Consider the following 21,788-nt stretch of genomic DNA (forward strand, 5'->3'; position numbering starts at 1 on the left):
AATAAGTAAAATTTATTATAAGATAAAAAAATTAGAGTTAATATCATAAATAATTTTTAAATTATAATAAAATATTTGATTTGATATTTGAATTTTAAAAATCCTTAATACATTACTCAAATTATAATTTATTAATTAACATAAAATTCATTCACTAATTTCAAATAATGACATGTGATATGTAAATAATATTTTTGGTAACATAGTAGTTGATATATAATTTATATATTATATTAAAATTTTTAAAATTTAAATATAAAATTAAATATTTTATTATAATTTAAGAATCGTTTATAATATTACCCTAAATTATTATCCCCTTGTAAAAATTAAAATAGTTAATATAAAGTAATTAATTACAACATTACCAACCAAAACCAATTTTTAGTTAAAAAAAAATCCAACCGAAACTGATAAAAAAAAAGTCGGTCACTGAAAAGTCCAGTTCCAGACTTCCAGTTACCAAATCAGACAGAAGCCGTACATTTCACACGTGCTTTTACCGGCAGTTACCGGTAAACTTAGACTTTTCTTGTTATTGCAAAGGATCAAAGGATGGAGAAGACATGGTAGTAGTTCGGTTGTTGTTCCAATTATATTTTGTTTTGTTTTGTTTTTTTTTTTTTTTTCCCTATAGCAATTTCTTCTCTTTCTATAAATATCATATCTTCCCAGAATGTTCTCTTTTTCTTCTCTTTTTCTTCCTCGCATTTTCTCTCTTTTCTCCTTTGCGACCATTTTCCGGCGAAAACGCTGGTCATTTTTCTCTCTTGGGCTTGCCGGAGATTTCATTCTCTTCCACATTTTTGCTTTATTAAAGGTTTGCTTTTACTTTTTATAAAGCTTTTATTTTTGGGGTGGGGGTGTTAATGGTTTTTTTTTTTTTTTTTGATGTTTTGGCTTAGTTTCAGATCTGGGTTTTCTTTTGTTATGCTCTTTGTTGGTTTTTTCTTGGTATTTTTAAATCTTGATTGATTTTTTCCATGGTAATTTTTTCTTTAGTCAAATATATGCTATAATAATTTTTTTTTTTAATTTTTTAAAACATTTTTGTGCATCATCTCCAAACCCATATGTACAATGATGATGATTTTGGGTTGGTTGTTGAAAATTTCATCTTGTCCCTCAACCATCTTGGTATTGTATTGAGCAAAAGTTTTGTTTTTTTAAGTTTATTTTTAACCAAAAGGAAAAAGGGTTGTTGAATGGATAACAAAGTAAGGCTTTTTATTCATTAGTTTGTATGTTAAGCATGTTTCTTTGCTATTCTAAAGGGTTTATGTTTTGTTGTTGTCCAAAATATTTGGGGCTCTAATCCTTTTTTCTTTTGTTTTGTTTTGTTTTTCGAACTGTAGATCTCTTTCTTCTGAAACTTGAGAGTTTTGTTTTTGTGCATTGAAGACAAAGAAATGGATGCGGCTAAAGAGATGGGACTTAGAAACGTGGGCTCAACTTGCTCACTCTCCGAAATGGATGATTATGATCTCTCACGCCTCCTTGATAAGCCAAGGATTAACATAGAGAGGCAAAGATCATTTGATGAGAGGTCACTCAGTGAGCTCTCTATTGGTCTCACAAGGGGAGGTCATGACAATTGTGAGACCACGTACTCACCTGGTGGGAGGTCTGGTTTTGATTCTCCGGCTTCATCGGCTAGAAACTCCTTTGAACCGCACCCCATGGTGGCTGAAGCATGGGAAGCTCTCAGGAGGTCTTTGGTGTATTTCAGAGGCCAACCAGTTGGTACCATTGCCGCTATTGACCATGCTTCCGAGGAAGTTTTGAACTATGATCAGGTAAAGTTCTCATCAGATACTTGGAACCCTTTTTTGTTGATATTGAAATTCTTATTGCATATTTAGTATTGATTTTGATCCTGTGTTAAGCATCCAACCTAAAACTAATTGGTAATAGATGGAAAGCTTGAACATGAATATAAGGTCATAGCAAACTCAAAACTTAATTGACTGTGGGATAACATCATTTCATTAATTGAATGTGGGATAACATCATTTCATAGAAAATACCTAGATCCAAGTTGGATAACTTTGATTAGGTGAAACTTCAAGCCAAATATGTTTAACTTCAATATGAATAGAGAATTCTGGAAAATTCATAATAATTTTAGTTACTTTTAACACTTAAAATGCACTACCATCTGGTCAGTTATAATATTGAAATATTCTGAGACTGTTTTGTTCATGTTTGATAATTTGTTCAGGTTTTTGTTCGAGACTTTGTGCCTAGTGCTCTGGCTTTTCTGATGAATGGGGAGCCTGAGATAGTTAAGAACTTTCTCTTGAAGACCCTAAAACTTCAAGGTTGGGAGAAAAGAGTAGATAGATTCAAGCTAGGGGAAGGTGTAATGCCAGCTAGCTTCAAAGTTCTTCATGATCCTGTACGTAAATTAGACACAATTATTGCAGATTTTGGAGAGAGTGCCATTGGAAGAGTTGCTCCAGTTGACTCTGGATTCTGGTGGATCATTCTGCTCCGTGCATATACAAAATCCACTGGGGATTTATCTCTGGCTGAGACACCTGAGTGTCAAAAAGGGATGAAGCTTATACTTACTCTGTGTCTTTCTGAAGGGTTTGATACATTCCCAACCCTACTTTGTGCTGATGGATGCTCTATGATTGATCGAAGAATGGTAAGCTACCCTTCTAGTCTTAATCTTTCTCCTTCTTTTGTGCATGTGTGTGTGTTTGCCCTCACCTGCTCATATATGTAATGTTCCTTACCAATCTTAAAATTTTTTTTTATTTAATGCGAGACATGCAAAGCATCCGAGAAATTAAAAGTAGCAAAAAATTTATGAAAATTGAAATTTGGATATCATGTATATTATTAATGGAAAAAATAGTGTGGCAGATAGTTTTGTATTGTTATAGCTGAGTGACAGAGAGAATGGAGCAGCATGACCTATAGAAATTCCATTCCTTGTTTTAATTTAGTAGCATGCTTCTTATATAAACATGTTGATGTGGTTTACTGTGATGGTCCAGCTGCTGTAATTCATTTGTTTGTTTAGACCAACCTATTCTTGATTTGGTAACCAATCTCCTAATGTCTTGGGAAGTCATTGACGCAAATGAATTCAGAATTTATTTCATTTCATATGTTATTATATGAATATTTGTGTGAAAGTGACACTGTCATAGTTTATGAACAATACATTGTTTGTCTCAAAATGTTCTTTTGGTCTTGAGTGACACAGTAATAATGTTATCTGGTACAAATAAAACACTTCTTTGAGAATCTTATTACAGACAATCAGAGTTATTGTCACCACTCTCTCTCCCTATCTGAGACCAAGGAGTATTAGCTGCATGTTCTAATGATGGTGTAAACTTATTTTACAGGGTATTTATGGCTATCCTATTGAAATTCAAGCACTTTTCTTTATGGCATTGAGGTGTGCTTTACCAATGCTAAAGCATGATGTGGAAGGCAAAGAATGCATCGAAAGAATTGTGAAGCGTTTGCATGCCTTGAGTTATCACATGCGCAGTTACTTTTGGCTTGACTTTCAACAACTAAACGATATTTACAGATATAAAACTGAGGAGTATTCTCACACTGCAGTAAATAAGTTTAATGTTATTCCTGATTCCATCCCAGACTGGGTATTTGATTTTATGCCAACACGTGGTGGCTACTTTATTGGCAATGTTAGTCCTGCAAGGATGGATTTCCGATGGTTTTGTTTAGGAAACTGTATAGCAATTCTATCTTCTCTTGCAACTCCAGAGCAATCAATGGCTATAATGGACCTTATTGAAGCCCGCTGGGATGAGCTTGTTGGAGAAATGCCTCTAAAAATAGCTTATCCTGCAATTGAAAGTCATGAATGGCAAATTGTCACCGGTTGTGACCCTAAGAACACGAGATGGAGTTATCACAATGGAGGATCTTGGCCAGGTAAGGCCATCGCTTTCTAATCTATCTTCACTTCAGTGCTTTTGATCTTATTATAAGAAAGGAAATTAGTTTGTTGCATGTATAACTCGTTGTCTCGATTAAATTACAATCACAACACGCCGAAACTTGAAGCTAATATTAGTAACATTGAGAGGTTGGTCCTGGCTATTCCACTTTCATAAATCCCCAAATTGCCACCATCTTCTGATCAGTATAAACCATCCTCAAAACTTAGCTGCTTTGAAGGTAGCAATAACCTGATTGACATGTGAAACTAAATTCAAATAATATTTTGGGAAGTAATAGTTATCCTGTGAACCTAAGATATTAACTTTATGCTTCAGAAGCGATCAAAAGAACCCTTGTAATACTTGGTAAAAGGGTTCAGGACAGTAACGTCACTTCTTGAAGCATTTCTCTTCTGACACTAGTTGGGAATACATCATGAAGTTAGAGTCATGAATCCCATGAGCTTGAAAGTTATTGGGACGATCAGTTGATGCGTACACATTCGAAAACTTCCCCCAATGATTTTTTCTTCCTTTTGTCTGCTCTTTTGGACCCTTAATCTTTTTATTATGGTGATATGTTTGTTGTCTCCATGATTGGGTCTTTTAGATTTGTGAAGTTTGCGTGCCTGCTCTCTGTTAATATCATTCTTGATTTCCAATTTCAAGGTTCTTGGGTTAGTAAATTGTTCAAAATAAAATTAGAAGTGAAGATCATTATGTATCTGAACTTGTTCTCTTATGAGTTAAGTTTATAAAGTTTGAAATATCTGGTGGAATTTTTTTTCAATAATCATCAGCAACTTTCACTGACGGTGCTCAATGAGGGAAGTAATATATTTTCTTAGTTTAGTTGCTGTCTTAGCTATAGGCCCTGAGATTGGGAATCATGTGCTACTGTAAATTATGTCAATATCCTTCATTTCAGCTGTGGGCGATATTGCACCATGTATTTAACATGCTCATCTTCACTTGTCCAACTGAAGATATACCAATGAGTGTATTATCACCTTGCTTCTTGGAAGTAGTACTGGATTGGATGTTAGCATGTGACTTTGCGTGGAAAATAGATTGATTGATCATTTATTTTCGTGACTGAGTTTTGCAGTAATAAATTATTTCTAATGCTCTTAACCTTCCCTTTTTGTCATCCTGCAATTTCCAACTATTTGCATTCAGTGCTTTTGTGGTTGCTAACGGCTGCTTGCATCAAAACGGGAAGGCCTCAGATTGCAAGACGTGCCATTGATCTTGCTGAGACGCGTTTGTTGAAAGATAGCTGGCCGGAATATTATGATGGTAAACTCGGGAGATTTATTGGCAAACAGGCTAGGAAGTATCAGACATGGTCAATAGCAGGATATTTAGTGGCAAAAATGATGCTGGAGGATCCATCACACTTGGGGATGATTTCTTTGGAGGAGGACAAACAGATGAAGCCATTGATAAAGAGATCATCTTCTTGGATTTGCTAAACAGTTCAAACAAACAAAAGAAATCAGCAGATAAAGGTAGGGAGAAAAGACAAAATTGGCAAAAGACCACCTTCAAAATTTTCATTATAACACCATTCTTTTGGCGTTTGTTCATTTATGTTTTGATTAAAAGTTTGCTTTTGTGTACAATAGCCGGTTGCTAAGACTAATTTTTGTTGCTTTTATAATAAAAGATACATTTTGCTGTTTTGAGGTAAGATTTTTAGGGCTGAATGTGATGATTCGATGTGAAAATCATAGGAAAAGATATAAGAAGGTAATACGGGTTAAAATCTTAATAAAAACAATGAGTTTAACAAAAAAAAAAATTCATATTTTTCATATCAATATAAATTATGTTGAATATAAAAATTATCAACGGTTTACATGAATATACAAATTGAAGGATTATTATTAGGTTTAGGTGGACATTCATGAATTCCACTCGAATTGATTAATTGCCTCATTCCATGGCCTAATTGTCAATTGGATGAAGAAAAAAGCACTGAAAATGTACAAAGGTAAAGCCTCCAATAGATTCAAAACTTAATTAAAGTGGACAACACCCCACAAATAACAACGAACAATATAATAAATGGTAGCGTTTTTCCACAGCCAAGTGACAAAATCTAATTGCCCAATTGTACTTGGAAATTTGGATTGCTGACATAACTAAATATCAAGAAGAAAACATTTCTTAATTGCAAGCAATTATAAGCGTTCTTGCCTGTATTGTGGTGTGCATATAAGAGCATGGTTGCATGCTGTGACAGCTTTGTCGTTTCTTTTACAATATGGAGAAGAAATTTATGAGTGGAAAGCACATGGGATTGGGAAGAAAGAGGAAATTTTAGAAGTAAAATAAATCAAAAGTATATATGAATAGATGAATATTTTTATTTTAAGTATAAAACAAAAAATTTTTAATTATCAAAATTTTAAGTATATAACAAAGAAATAAAATCTTCCTCCGTGCCATATCTAATATTCTATAAAAGCAATAAAAAGAAGAGGAAAAATATAGACAAAAAATTATGGATGTGGAATAATGGACTTAGATTTACTCTTGTTGATGATATTAAAAGGCGTCGAGTGGGGCTTTGGATTGGGATGAACTGTTAGATTCGCTTAGATTCAATCCATCTTTATTTTTAATTTTATTATTATATTAATTAATTTTATCATTACTATTATTTTTAATTTGATTAAATATAAAAATTATTCATATATTATATTTTTTATTAATTTAATATTTTAAAAAATTAAAATTTATAATTAGATAACTGAATTTTTATTCTATCATATATTTTGACATTTTAAATTAAAGTCATCAATTAAATTATTGACGTGATATCAATATTTAATAAAATCATGATACATATAAAAAATTCAGTAATTGCTACATCATATTATTACTTAAACATTATAAGAAAATTTTAAAATTTAGAAAAAAACTGAAAATTTTCAATATGTAAAAATAAAAAAATAAAATTTTGCCCTATGTGATTTTATTTTTCAGTTTTTCCTATTTTTCAGTTTTTATTTTTTAAGTTTTCAGATTTTTTTTCTTTTTGCAATATTGTTGGAAATTTTTTTTAAGTTTTTGTGAATTTTTTCATATTTTTAAATCTTAAGATTTTTTAAATTTTCAGATTTTTCTTGGGTTTTTTTGGAATATGTTTTTAATTATTTTATTTTTTTCCTTTTTTGAAATTTTTATAAAATTTTTGGATTTTTTGAATTTTTAAGAATTTTTTATTTATTCATACTTTTGAAAAATTTTAAGATTTTTTTAAAATTTTAAAATTTTTTTATAAAAATTTTCGGAGTTTTTCATTTTTTGAACTTTTTAAGAATTTCAAAAAAAATTTCTGGTTTTTTTTTTCAAATTTTGGGAATTTTAAAAAAAGTTTTACTATTTTTTCAAATTTTAAGATTTTTTAATTTTTAAAATTTTTTTTAATACTGATACAATAATAATAAATGATGATAATTAGATATTTTTTATTCGTATCAAGACCTTATTTGATATTAATATCATATCAATAATTTACTTATCAATGTTAATCTAAAATATTAAAATATATAACGAAGTAAAAATTCAAATACTTATTATGAATTTTATTTTTTAAAAAAATTAAATTAACAAAAACATATAATAAAAGATTATTTTTATATTTAATACCTTTTAATTTTATTTAGATCAGTTTCATCATTAATATAAAAGAAATCTTAGTCCATTAGATGCTTTGCTAAGCTGTTTGGCCTTTGCGTTTAATGTACACCATAATTGCCGCATGTTCCTTGTCCTGCTCATGCCTCACTATTTTTTACCCTTAAGTCTCACCTTCTACCAGCAATATTTATTTGCACCAGACAAATACAAGGAAAATGGTCCTTGGTTTAAAAATTAAATAAAATAAGTATTAAGTATTTAATATTTGATTTAATGATTAATATATAATTTTTTTATTTTAAATTAATAAAATATATATTATTTAATTTAAAATTTTATTTATTGGATATATAATGCGAATTGAGAGTTACGAGAATTTTATTTTTTTCATGCTTATGTTTAAGTATTAATGTTACGAGATGCATTTCACTTATAATTTTTATTTTATATGAAAATTTATTTTTTTAAAAAAAATTTGTATAATTTTAAATTATAATTAATTAATTATAATATAATAATTAAAAGAGAAATGTAACAGAAAAAAAATCTGCACTAAAACTTGAGTGTTGACTGGATTGACTCATCAGTAAGTTCCCATAAAAGACAAGACACATAGATGGACAGTTAATTGAGGGAGCAGCAGGTAGGTGTGAATTTCATTTTCAATTGCTGTTTTTCTGCACTTTCTTTCTTACTTTTTTCTTTCACAAATCACCCTGGCAGGTGATTTTTTTTTTACAGTTTTACTGCACAAACTTTCATAGATGTGAGGGAGGGCCATAGGTCTCTGGTACCTAATCTATATTATGCACAAAATTGAGCTAAAAAATAAGCAAAAAAAACTTCCCAGAGACAGAAATAGGACTACTCTAAAGCGTCAAAACAAATATTTATGGGTATTATTGAAATTACACAGGATAATTTAATATATCTTATAGTAATATAATATAAATATGATATAAAACTAATATAATTTAAAATAATAATAATTATTATATATAATTTAATAAAATTAAAAATATATATTTTATATTTTTATATGTGCACAATAAATAATTTTTATATAAAAAATAATATAAATATATAAATTTTAATATCTTTGGCGTCATTGTCAACGATAACTCAATCAGTGTGCAGTAAGAGAAAAAAATAAGTCATGACTTTCCCTTTTCTCAAGTTTTCAACATTTCACACCGAAAAGTCCAACCACAGGTAGTCACAAACCTTTCAACACGACAAGTTGTTTTAAAAAGTCATGTGAACAAGGAAATTTCAACATTAATACATTTTTTTTTTATAAAAAGATGTTTTTAAAGTATTTATTGATATTTTAAAAATTAAAAATTAAAAAAATATATAAATTCTCTAAACATCTTTTTTATCAATAAAATTAATAAATTTATCATAATTATATATATAAATTATAAATAGATAAAAAAATCTTGAATGTTCCATTGTTTTGAAGCCTGGTAAATTTGACGTAATCATCAAGTTTTTGTCATTGTAATTAATTGCCATGTATAAAAGGTTCCCACGAGTGGGATGTTGTTCAGAGTATTTATTTGATTAACTTGATTAGTTTTAAATCAAATCATTTGAAATTAAATTAATTAAATTATTTTATTTTATTTTCATTAACTGAGTTAAAATTATTAATTTTAATAATTAATTAATCCAATTTAATTTTATTGATTTGATTTTTTTGATTAAATAAATAATAAATATATTTAACTTAAATTATATTTTAAACTCTTAATTTTTATATTTTAAATAAATTAAATAAAATTATCTAATAAAATATTTAAACACCAAAATATTATGTTAAAAACTTTAACAACTTATGAACGAAAATGACATTTTTTTATTTTTTATTTAAATTTTATTATATTTAACTTAAAATTTTGATTAATTTAATTTTCGAATCAAATTAATCAAAAATTAAAAATTTTTGAAAATAATTTTTAGTAATTCATTAAAATTAATTTAATTATGATTAATTAAATTAAATTAATTTGATGAATTAATTTCATTAAAAGTGAATTATAAACACCGAGGTGTTACAAAATTTACTGATTCTTTTAATCTTTGCTTTGTTTTTGTTGCCCCTGCTGTCTCACCTAATCTCTTTCTCAAAGGACACCAGTCATTCACAAGGAAGAAAAGAAGATTCCCAAGCACTAACAGTGTAGTCAGGATCACAATTCACAACTCATAAGCCTTTTGCCCAACCAATAATAATAATAATAATAATAAATATGAGGTAGAAAAAAAAAGAAAAAAAAAGGGGGTTTCTTTTTTTAAGATGGTTTAATTTGATAGACAAAGAAATCTTTTTGGAAACCCTGGCCGGATGGAAATAATGGAGTCTCAGAACAATAAAAGCACCAGTAGCAGTGACCACCATCACCACCATGGCCTGAAACAAGAATCTTCACTGCAACTGGCCTCTCCTGATGGTCAACAACAAGCAGCTGCTGCTGGCGCACATGGGACCTCTTCTCATGATCAGGCTCAGGCGGCCCCAGCCCATGTCCCATTCATGGGCTCCATTTCCAACCAAGTTGGGGTTCAGTGCTCTTCCTCCCCTACTTCCACTTCTTCCCTCGCTAAACCTACAGCTGCCAAAAGACCCACCAAGGACCGCCACACTAAGGTCGATGGCCGTGGCCGCCGCATCCGCATGCCCGCCATCTGCGCCGCCAGAGTCTTCCAACTCACCAGGGAATTAGGCCATAAATCTGATGGTGAAACCATCGAGTGGCTGCTTCAACAGGCGGAGCCAGCCATCATAGCTGCCACAGGAACTGGCACCATCCCAGCCAATTTCTCTACTCTCAACGTTTCACTTCGCAGCAGTGGCTCTACTATTTCAGCTCCTTCATCAAAATCTGCACCTCTCTCTTTCCACAGTGCTTTAGGTTTTTACAACAGTAATGGAGATGACAGTAGAAGGTTTAGCAACAACCCTGCTGGTGCTGCCATGTTAGGGTTTCACCATCAGCTGTACCCTCAAATCCTGAACCCTGATACCTCCATGAGAAGTACTAACCCTATCGAGAATTACACCACAAAGCCATTCAGAGAAGACATTTTCAAGGAAACATCTCAACACAACGCTGAAACGGGTGGTGTAGACGCAAATTCTGCTAAACCGGAGAGAACCGGAATCCAAGACCAAGAACCCGGTTCTTTTCGCACAGCTAACATGGTACCAGCTCCAGCTATGTGGGCAGTTGCGCCTGCCACCACCAATGGAGGTAATGCATTTTGGATGCTGCCAGTAGGTGGTGGTGCCACCGCATCAGCCAGTGTGCCAGAAACCCAGATGTGGACGTTTCCAGCTCATTATTCAGGTGGGGGTCGGGTGAGTCCAGTTCAGCTGGGTTCAATGATATTGCAACAACAGCAGCTTGGTTTAGGAGTGACAGAAACTAATATGGGGTTACTTGGCAGTGGAATTAATCTTTACAACAACAATAATAGAGTTGGTTTAGGAATGAATTTGGAGCAACAGCATCAAGAAAACCATACCCAAGGCAGTGACAATGGAGATGAAAATCATGCAACAGATTCTCAATGATAAAATTTGGTCAAATCACAATTTTTTGGACCCAGGTTCCAATATTGCTTTCTTTTCTTTCTGTAAATGCTTGTGTTCTTTTTTTTTTTTTTTCTACTTTTTTGGGATTGTTGATTGTTATTAGTAGCTTTGATCATCCTCGGATGCTGAAATGTAATCCATGTGTAGTGGGGTGTCAAAAATGGCCATTAAACTAACACAAGCCATCATTGCCCCCATTTTTCCAAGTGTGAAAATATATTGAAGAAGAAAGAAAAAAAAAAAAAAAGGTACTTTTCATGCTATGGTTATTTGATTGTTTTGTTCAAATTCTTTCTTTGCGGGCAATTAGGATAAAGAAATGTGGCCATTAAAGGAAGGAGAGATGGAAGACAAGAATAAAGAAATACTATTATTGTTTAGTCACTAAGTTTAATTCAGGTGATCATACAATTTATTTAAAAAAAAAGAAGATATTCAACAAATCTTTGAAAGATAATATTTAATAAATTTCAATATCAATATTAATATTGATAACTTTTCTTTTATTTTTAGACCGTAATCTTTTATGTAAATAAAATGAACAGAAAGAGAAGATAACAACGTGATTATGAAACAATTATTCTGTCAAAGAAAGTAGGAAACTTGGGAATGAAAGAAAGGCAAAGTAAGGGATGGACGGTTTGGATTGGATTAAATTTGATTCGATTTATTTGGATATAATATAAATTATTATAATTTTTTAAATTTAATCTAAATTTAAATTAATTTTTATCTTAAATTGATTCAATTTCAATTAAATTTTATTAGTTCAGTTAGGTTTTATTTATCAAATTTTTTTAAAATTTAAATTTTTTATATATTATTTTAATATAATTTTTAATATATTTATATATAATAATTATTTTTATTTTATAAAAACTAAATATATACATTAATAAAATTTTTTTAATTTAATTCGATTTATTATTTTTAATTTTTATATTTTAATTTAAAATTTAATCCAAACTTAATATATATATTTAATATTTAAATTTAATTCAAATTAAATAAAAAAAAATCAATTGAAATTAAACATTATCATTTAAAATCGATTTTTTTTGTTTTTTTTCTCATCCTAGCCTAGGCTGCCCAATGTGCACCACATGTCTTGATATTGAAGGATTAGGTTTCTATATCTTTTTGGCCTAATTTGTTGCATTAGGATTTTTGCTTGGTTGTCCGTTTGTAAAATAAAAGACAAAAAAGATGGCAAATAATAAGGAATCTTGCCAACTGTCTCATGTCCAACTCTCTTTCTCTTTGTTTTTAATAAACAATGGACTCAGAAATCAACCCAAATCATATAATTGTCGAGTAATAGAGCCAAACCGAGGTGCCTACAACACTTGACCAGAGTTAGCCGCCAGAGAATCGGCCTTGTAAATGTGAACATTTTTATGGATAAACACGATTACAATACAGCCGACAAATCTCGAATCTTCTGACCACTCTTATTAATCCTCATCTAAACCACAACAATAACACATTATTTGATCGATTATCTTTAATAAGACACCTTTCAGAGTCAGTCAACCTTGGCACTTTCCATTTGTTCCACCACGGAATTTTCTTTTACTTGTTTTTTTTTTTTAATAAAATTTGCGGTAGATAAACCATTCACTTTTACATAGAAGAAGGGTTGGTTTAGTGTTGCATTTGAATTTTAAAAAATAATTTTTAAATGTAAAAATAATGTTAAATATATTACAGTTTAAGTTAAAAGTGTTTTTTATTATTAAAAGTGAATCAATAGTAAAATTTTATAAAAAATTGTAATTACGGTTTGAAAATAAAATGATCAAGTACTTATTTCATTTATTTTTTATTTTTGATAAAAATAATTTATTTGTTTTAACATTATGGCTCTTTAGGCATTCTAATTTTTTACAATAATGTCAAACACTCAAAAATCTTAAATTATAACTTTTCATAATAATTTTTTAAAATATTTTCAAGCAAGCTTTTTTCACATCGAATTTTTTTCAATTTTAACTATTAAGGGCATTTGATAGTTAAAAGAGCGTGATAGTCTTTTTTTTTTTTAGAAGCCTTCAATCGATACTTAAAGATATTTTTATTATTTTTATCGATCTGACAAATTATGTCAATTTAATTTGATATGCTCAATATCACATCAACTTAGTATTGTTATTATTATCCTCTGATTATCTATTATTGCTCACCTATAAATATGAACGTTCAAACATCACTAAAGTAAGTTAATCCTAAATTCATATTCTCATTTTTACTTCGTTCTCGACCTCATTTTATCTAAGTTGCACATTCTGTGTTTGCACTCTCACTATCCTTCTCTTCTGTTTTTCCAAAAACGTCATAAAGTCGGAGCTAAGCACAAACAGTAACAATAATACTAAACTAAGTTTAAGAAAACTGTGTCATATATTTAATAAAAATTGTTCATTCAAGATCAATTTCAATAAGAGATTTCTTATGAAAAGTTCAATTCAAAACACACGAAATATTTTCCAATTGATTGAGCTAATTTCTCTTGATATCTTTTTCCGGAAAAACTGTTAAAAAATCGTGAAAATGTCCACTATTTTATTTAAAAGTGTTTAAGGAACATTGAAGTTGATTTATTATTAAAATTTTAAAGATCTTAAATTGAGTAAAAATATAAAAAAAATTGATTTTTTAAAAAAAGGATCCATGTTAATAGATTTTGATCCTAAATTTGTTTTAATTATATTAAGTTTATGATGAAAATAATAAACATTACATCCGCCAACAAGGAGATCCTTTCCTATTTTCCTCTGGTATAATTTTTTTCTTACCACGTATTTTTGCCCGCCGTTGCCAAGTCATATTTTCAAAGAAATTAGATTTTGTCAACAATCACGCGCGGGATGTTGATAAATTTTTAATTTTAATAATTACAATTCAATTTTTAATAGTTGCAAGTTGTAAAAAAATTATATTTAATTTTTTTTTTTTACAAAAATAGTCGTAAATTGGGATTTAAGAATAAGAGATTGAGATTATAAATATTAAAATTTAAAATTATTATTTATTATATTTTAAAAATAATTATATAAATTAATTGAATTAAATTTTAGATTCAAATTTGATTGATAAATGTGAGTAATATTTGTCCTATATATGTCAATTTAAATAAATAATAAAATTAATTTCGATAACATTAAAAATAATTATGACAGTAAAATTGAAGACGAAATATATATTTGAATACAAACACAACGACGGTGATAAAATAAATTATAACGAAAAGAAAAATTATTATTAAAGATATTAAATTAAATTTATATACAAAAAAATTTTAATTATTTATTATTTAAAAATATATAAAGTAAATAATATTCTATGTATTTAGTTAATAAATAAATTTTTATGTATTCATTTAATTTTTAGTTATTAATTAATAATTAATCACATAATTATAAAAAATTATTAATTATATTTAATTTTAAAATAAAAAATAAAATGAAAAAAAAATAACTATAACTTTCTTTCCTATAATATAATATTAATATTTAAAAAAAAAGGTCAAAAATGAAAAAAAAATTGCGGTAGGAATGGGAGAATCTCCACTGGAACCTTCCTCTTCCGTTTCAAATTTTCAGATAACTAGGTTTAACCGCACTAATTTTTGTTATCCAAACGTTTCGGTGCAAAATGAGATAAAAAGAATAATTTCTTCATATAATTCCTTTCAATGGTGTCTGAGAAATGACACTTTCATGACCCGATAGGATGGGAAAATCAGTTATGGGGAATTTATGAGTAATTGCACCTTGACCACATTTGATCTATCGTTCTTCTTATATAAACTCATTTAATGTTGCTTAGCTGGAATAAGCTCATCTGTGGCGGTGAAGATTTGACAGTCCAACTAAATGTTGGTACTTTACCACGAGTATTTAATTTGGGTACTTTCTAAAATTTTTTATCTATTAACATTGTAATTTAGATTTCGAAATATTTAGTTTTGAGTTGGAACTTGAAATATTTAATTTTGAAATTGATTTTAATATCTTTGACCTAATAGCTAATTGATGGTAATTTTCTAATTTGAGATCAACTGAAATCACACTAGCTTCATTATTTTTTTTAATTTTAGTTTGAGTTATTGATTTTTTAAAAAGTCTGCTCAAAATGAGATTGCACAAAAACTTTTTTCGTCCTATTTCATATACAGGAAATATAGTCTACTCTTTATGCAACTTTTCCTCGTGGGCATTCATGTGGCAAAGAGATAGGTAATTTTAAACTAAATATGAAAATATCATAAAAAATTATATATGAATTTAATGTAATTATATTTTACATTTTAACTGTATCATGTTCCTGTTAAATAGTAATAACACATTTAAAATATAGTATTATTTATGTAAACTTATATAACATATAAATTTAAAACATTATTTTGATTTATTTTTCAAATAAATTAATAATTTTATTTATTGTATCATTTTAATATTTAACTAGATTATAACTATTTAATTTTTAAATAATTTTTTATTTAAATTATAATTTAAATGATTCTTTTATTTAAATAAATAAATTAATCATATCTAATCATAGTATTTGTATCTAATCCTATTAATCGTATTGTGTTACTTAAATTACATATAACATGTATAATAAACATATCATATTCGTATCAACATTATTTATATCATGTTTGAAATCATATACGATAACACGAATTATTAGATTTAGTGACAAATAATAAGTATAACTCAAATTAAAAAAAAAAATCTAAATGCTCCATCAGATTGGAGACTGAAGAGGCAAACGATTCAAATTCAGAAAATAAAAGCATTTCCATTGAAAATCCAAATTGGACCATCAAATATTATTATCAAATGCAGAATACTACCAATCCTAAAGTTCCATAATCAACGGTGAACAGAAGTGCGCAATATCTTCATATCAAACCATTTCAAAAGTTGATTACAAAGGCACCCTGTGTCCCGGGTTTGCTTCCATTATTGCAGCCATCAAAGTAAGCATCCGAATTCAGCCAGATGCAGTTTTTTTCTGCTGGAAAATGACGGCATAGATGGGAACAGAGACACCGATGCTGAAGGCTGTGAAAACAGCAAGAGACATCTTCAGCGTCTGATGTTTCATCCTGTCCAAGTTGTACATATGCTTAGCATGAAGGTAATATGGTTCATCATGGCCGTGCTCGTGGCTTCCCCCCATCCTCTTCACTCCAGTTGAATGAAACCCTTTATTGGCTGCCAGAAACACAACACGAATAGTTCCGTTGAATTTTATACATATTAGTACCAAAAAGCATAATTGCAACAAAAAAATTCAACAGCATTGAGGCTAAATTCTAGTTTCTTTGAACATCTAAGAATTCTGGAATAATCCCAGAGTCAGTACGACGACAAACTCGAAAGGCAGCTAGGAGAGAACCACCAGCACTCATTACGAATTATTCCTAAATATCTAAATTGTAGATGTCATCCAGAATATAACTATTCATTTCAGATTAGATATGGTATCACCAATAATAAAGAAGAGGAATTTGCATTTTGCACATAAAGATGCATGATTCAATGCATTTTAAACAACCATGAACCACCTTAGAAAACTGTCATATGCTACACAATGGAAGAGATTTTAGAGTGTGTTTGGATGGAAAATTCTGAAACTACGAAGAAATTAGAAATTAAGACATTTTAAAATGTATCAATTGTAAATCTCAACTGTCCTCTTCAGATAAGTTTCCTAAAAAGAAATTTGGCCTAATGGAATTTGGTGACAAAAAACAATAATTATAATAAAGAATAACAGTATATTAGGAATATATGTGTATACATATGCAATATGGATATTATTAGATCTAAAAAATATATTAATAATACTAATAATATGAAAAAAATATATTAGAGATAAACAAATGATCTTTTGTTTTTTTAATTTTGTATTTTATGAAGGGCTATCCTACGATGGATGAAGTGAGGTTAGATTTGGAGAAATTTTGAAAACTACCCCTTTTGGTGCAATTTCAAGAGGTGCCCAAATTCTTTCTTGAAATTCCTCCTAAATTTTGAAATTTCCCATTTTTTGCCAATCAAATCAATTCATTATTAGAATTTTTAAAACCTTGAATGAGATGAAATTTCTCTCTAAATACCCCATTCAAACACACCATTAAGGTCTTCTTTCTACATTCCAAGCATTAAATAGCAAAGCATTCATATATTTTTGCAAGTTGTCTCATCTTCCAACCCAGTTGGTGGGATCTAGATTGTGGTATGTTTACGACCACAAAACTCTTAGTATGCAATGTGGATCTCTAAAATGGAGTTCCTTTTCATCCTTTGTGTGGATGGTATTGCAACCGAAAGAAGTAGAAAAAAAGAAAAGAGAAATGAGGGAATTTCTATGACTCCATCACAAAGCTTAGAATAAGAAAGGGTCCATGCAATCAACATAAAGAAAGAAGAAGAGTAAAGAGTCAGTTCAACTTAGGGTTCTGTTTTCAAACCGTTATTCAGCTTAAAATAGAGTTAATAATTGGGATTTAATCTTTTTCAATTCTATCTTCTATAAATTGGATTTATATGGATTTTTGCCTAAAAAAGTAAAAGTATTACTAAGTCTTGGGCCTTTTATATCTTAGGCTCTAGCCTAACTACAAAATTAAACGGATTAGAGTTTAAGATCATTTCTAATTATATTTTATGAAACAAAATTATTTAAAATTAATACTCATAGTTAAAAATACATTAAATTGATGAAAAGATTTTAAAAGAAAAACATTTTTTTATGTTTCTTGATAAGGGAAAACATAAAAAAAAAAATGTTGGTGAACCACTAATTGTTCCAAAGCATACCACAATCTATAATAATGTACCAAGGCCACCCCTTGTACCACAAATTAATAAAATAACGTATCTCATTCCTGTACCTGTAGCACAAGCCAATACCTACCAAGTTACTAATAATTATGGTGCAGAATGCAATGACCAAGGGGGAATTTCTTGTTCTCCTTTCAATTAGGAACATATAATCTAAAAGGAAGCCAGTATAGTTTGAAAAGATCAAGGCTCATCCAATCATTCACTCAATCTTCAAGTCACTTCTTCATTTTCAACTTTCTTTAACCCATCCAGCTATAATTAATACATAGCATGCCTAAGAGAGAAATTAAAGAGGACAAAGAAACATAACATGTGTTGTAGACATGACTAATATACTTCAAGACACGTATGAAGAGATGTAGAAAATTTTCATCGTTAGCCATATTAGGAGTATGGACCATGGTTACCAAGAACTTAGTATGTACCAATTTGCGGTATAGGTGTGGGAACGAGATACACCATTTAGTTAATTTGTGGTATGAGGGGTGGGGTTAGTTGGTACGCTATTAACAATTATAGGCTCGCCAATAGTATTTTTTATGTTTTCCTTTATAAAAATGCAAAAAATATATATCTTTGAAAATATTTTCATCAATTTAATTATTTTTAACTATTAATATTAATTTTAAATAATTTTGTTTCATAAATATACTTAGACATATATTTAATGATCTTAAACTCAAATCCATGTAACTTTGTAGCTAGGCAAGAGCCCAAGATAGAAGACGCCCAAGACTTAGTAAAATTTTTGCCTTTTGGATTGAGTTAAGACAACTATCCATACAAATCCAATTTATATAAAAAAAAAAAAAATGAAAAAAATTAAAGCCCAATTATTAGCTCTTTTTTAAGTCCAAAAACATTTTAAAAGAAAACCCTAAGCTGACCCTAATCCCTCCTCTTCTTGTAACATGTAATGCAAGAGACGAAGGTCACATAAATACAAAAAAAGAAAGCATCTCAAACACTTAAAACATAGAAAGAAGAACTTTTCTTATATCATTTGAACAACAATTCTGCATGTAAAATATCCAGAAGCTTCCACATCTATATAATTGCAAAAGCAACCATTTTCAAAATGTAAACAAAGGCTAGGGCTCTAAGTTTGTATTGTAAAACCAAAACTTGGCAGCAACCCACTCAATTTATTAGGACAAAAACCCAAAAAAAAAGAATTCAAATGCAGCCTAAAACAACAACAACAATCTAAGCCTTATAGCCCATAACTTTGGGTCGGCTGTAGGAAAGGCCAAAAAAAGGAATCATGTCTCATGTTAAGTTGTAGTTTTGAATCTTTTAGCACCCCTCATTTCTATCAAAAGCAACTTTTTCATCTACTTCCTTAACCCTCATATCATTTTGTATTACTTACATCTATATATTTCGTGGTCTACCTCTAAAAGTTATGTCTTTCCCCAATCCAGAAGCTCATTTCTCCTAACTGGTGCACAAATAGGCCTTCGTTTCACATGTCCTAACTATCTCAAACAGTCCTCTCTCAATTAAAATGCAATCTATTAGAAAGATAATCACGAAAGTGGAGTTGCCAACAAATTATTCATATTAGAAAAAGATTAAAAAAAAGTCATAAAAATTAATGTAAAAATTATATAGCGTTTGTAGATGCTCTCAAAACTAACTCTATAAGCAAATGCTGATTAAGGGGAACCAGGAATCAACCTACTACGACAACATAGCTATTCACAGAATACATCTAAACCTATTTAACAACTCCCTTAGGCATTTATTTACTGAAAGAATGATTATTAACAATATTGAGCTATCTGCTAGCATTTTTACCCTTGTAAGATAAGAAAGTTTCATTCAGTTACTTGACATAAAACATGGGTTTCCAACAACAATCAATCCAATCGACACTCAATCATCGAAACCATATATAATATGAAATCATCCAAAAAAAAAATCAACAAACGAAATAACAAAAAAAAAACCATCAAGCAGATCTACATAAACAGCGTAATAAACCTTCTATTTGTAGCTAACAACAAAGAATTCCTAATACCCAGATTCTCATCCTCCATTATTTTCCTCTATTTTCTCAGCCACCAAACAGAAAACCAAAATACTACTGGGTCACCAACCTGACTTGGAGAGAAGCGATTGAGACGACGAAGTCAGAAGCCTAGAAGCCGATCTAAGCCCACCGTTCAACGCCATGGCTTGTTTTTTTCTCTTTTTTTTCACAAACAAATTAGCTCAAATGCCCCCTGGTTCCACAAATCTGCGGCCTTTATAATTCTGCAAAAGTACCCTCACTGTTAATTGTGTCCTTCAAACGTGTGGAGTTGCACACGTGTAATTGGTTTGACTGGGCTGAACTTCGAACTGTCGAAGCCTACCCAATATTGCTCTTAGAGTCCGTATGATGGGACATTTCAGCAGGAAAAATTATTTCATGAATATCTAATATTCTTTTCGTCTTAAAATATTTAAATTGTATTGATTTTTATGAAATAAAAAAAATTGATTTTAATGTATTTAATATTAAAATTAAAATTTAATGATTTTTAATATTAAAAATTACAAATATATAATTTAAAAATATAAAAAATAAAAATTTTAAATGTTAAAAAAATGACATAATTTTGAAATATCCAAAAATATATATAAATAAAAAAATGAAACAGAAGGAATGTATTTTAAATTTTATATTCATTATTATTATTAAATTGGGTTTTTATGTTAATTCCTCAATTGAGTTGCTGTCACTTAAATTGTGACACTAACTTAATTAGGAGCTTTATATATAGTATAAATATATTTTTTTTGTATGTTTTTAAATAAAATAGACAATAATTTTTTATTGGCTAAATAAAATCAAACTATTGAAAGAAATAAAAGTTTGAAAACTTCAAAAGATCAAGATTATAAAGTCGTTCCCATGATTTTCCATTATAACTTGTCCTTAATCAATGAGATTTTTATATTACTACATTATAGCTTGTTCTTACTCAAAGGATTTTATATATTTTTATCATATTATATATTTATCTTTTATTTATCTTGTTTATTTGTATTACAAATGTCATACAACACAACGAATGCCTTCAATCCTTTCTTCTCCCAATTCTATTATTATTAAACTATTTTATGGTATCGAGAACCAGCAAGCTCCAACGAGAATTAGGGGGAGGAAATCGAAAAATCAAAAACTAATTCGAAACTATAATACTCGGTTTGGAAATTTTTTAATTCAGTTTCAATAAAGTTTGGATTAAATTTTTAAATTAAGAATTGAAAAAATAAAAAAAATAAACCAAAATTATTTTTTTTATTTGTTATAAAATAAATATAATTATTTGTTATAAAATAAAAATAATTATTTTATACCAAATCTATTTAAATATATTAAACATTATATTAAAATAATATTAACAATTTTTTAAAATTAATTTTTAAAATCCAATGAATTGAATTGATAAAATTCGATTATTATCAAGTTTGTTTCAAAAGAAATTCAATTCAAATTAATAGTAGATTTTAAAATTTTATAATATTATGTATTAAGCAAAATCGAATCAAATTGAAATTAAATCAAATTGTTATCACCCCTAATAAGCATAATCTCTGTTCTTACCTTTCTTCTTTCTATCTTTTGTCCACGATTACATATCGCATAACTTTCACTACTACCAACAACTTTTCTAATCCAACTCCCACCTATTCTGGTGTCATTACATTAGATCTAATATCTTAATTTTTAACCATCCAACAACTATT

At 29.0% G+C, this 21,788-nt stretch overlaps 3 protein-coding genes across 4 annotated transcripts; 2 read left to right on the forward strand and 1 right to left on the reverse strand.

The window, feature by feature from the left end:
• Window positions 1–566: 566 nt before the first annotated feature.
• Window positions 567–5,625, forward strand: LOC111276745 (putative alkaline/neutral invertase D). Of its 2 annotated transcripts, none has more exons than XM_022862519.2 (5): window positions 567–820; window positions 1,356–1,796; window positions 2,222–2,653; window positions 3,366–3,924; window positions 5,112–5,625. In XM_022862519.2, exons 2-5 carry the CDS (start codon window positions 1,410–1,412, stop codon window positions 5,405–5,407), a joined length of 1,674 nt encoding a protein of 557 aa, XP_022718254.2. In that variant the 5' UTR covers window positions 567–820; window positions 1,356–1,409; the 3' UTR covers window positions 5,408–5,625. The 2 variants fall into 2 exon arrangements, with proteins under 2 accessions (XP_022718254.2, XP_089619619.1); XM_089763493.1 differs by having other exon boundaries at window positions 589–820; window positions 1,402–1,796.
• Window positions 5,626–9,736: 4,111 nt separating this feature from the next.
• On the forward strand, window positions 9,737–11,447 carry LOC111277659 (transcription factor TCP22-like). The gene has a single exon (XM_022864055.2). It carries the CDS (start codon window positions 9,934–9,936, stop codon window positions 11,161–11,163), a length of 1,230 nt encoding a protein of 409 aa, XP_022719790.1. The 5' UTR covers window positions 9,737–9,933; the 3' UTR covers window positions 11,164–11,447.
• Window positions 11,448–15,970: 4,523 nt separating this feature from the next.
• Window positions 15,971–20,309, reverse strand: LOC111276746 (uncharacterized). Its single transcript, XM_022862520.2, has 2 exons — window positions 20,150–20,309; window positions 15,971–16,409 (listed from the first exon to the last, which is right to left on the reverse strand). Exons 1-2 carry the CDS (start codon window positions 20,223–20,225, stop codon window positions 16,186–16,188), a joined length of 300 nt encoding a protein of 99 aa, XP_022718255.1. The 5' UTR covers window positions 20,226–20,309; the 3' UTR covers window positions 15,971–16,185.
• Between the last annotated feature and the right edge of the window lie 1,479 nt (window positions 20,310–21,788).

The sequence above is a fragment of the Durio zibethinus genome, chromosome 7 (genome assembly GCF_047325235.1).
Source record: "Durio zibethinus cultivar Kanyao isolate XHJ-2024 chromosome 7, ASM4732523v1, whole genome shotgun sequence".
Taxonomy (NCBI): Eukaryota; Viridiplantae; Streptophyta; class Magnoliopsida; order Malvales; family Malvaceae; genus Durio; species Durio zibethinus.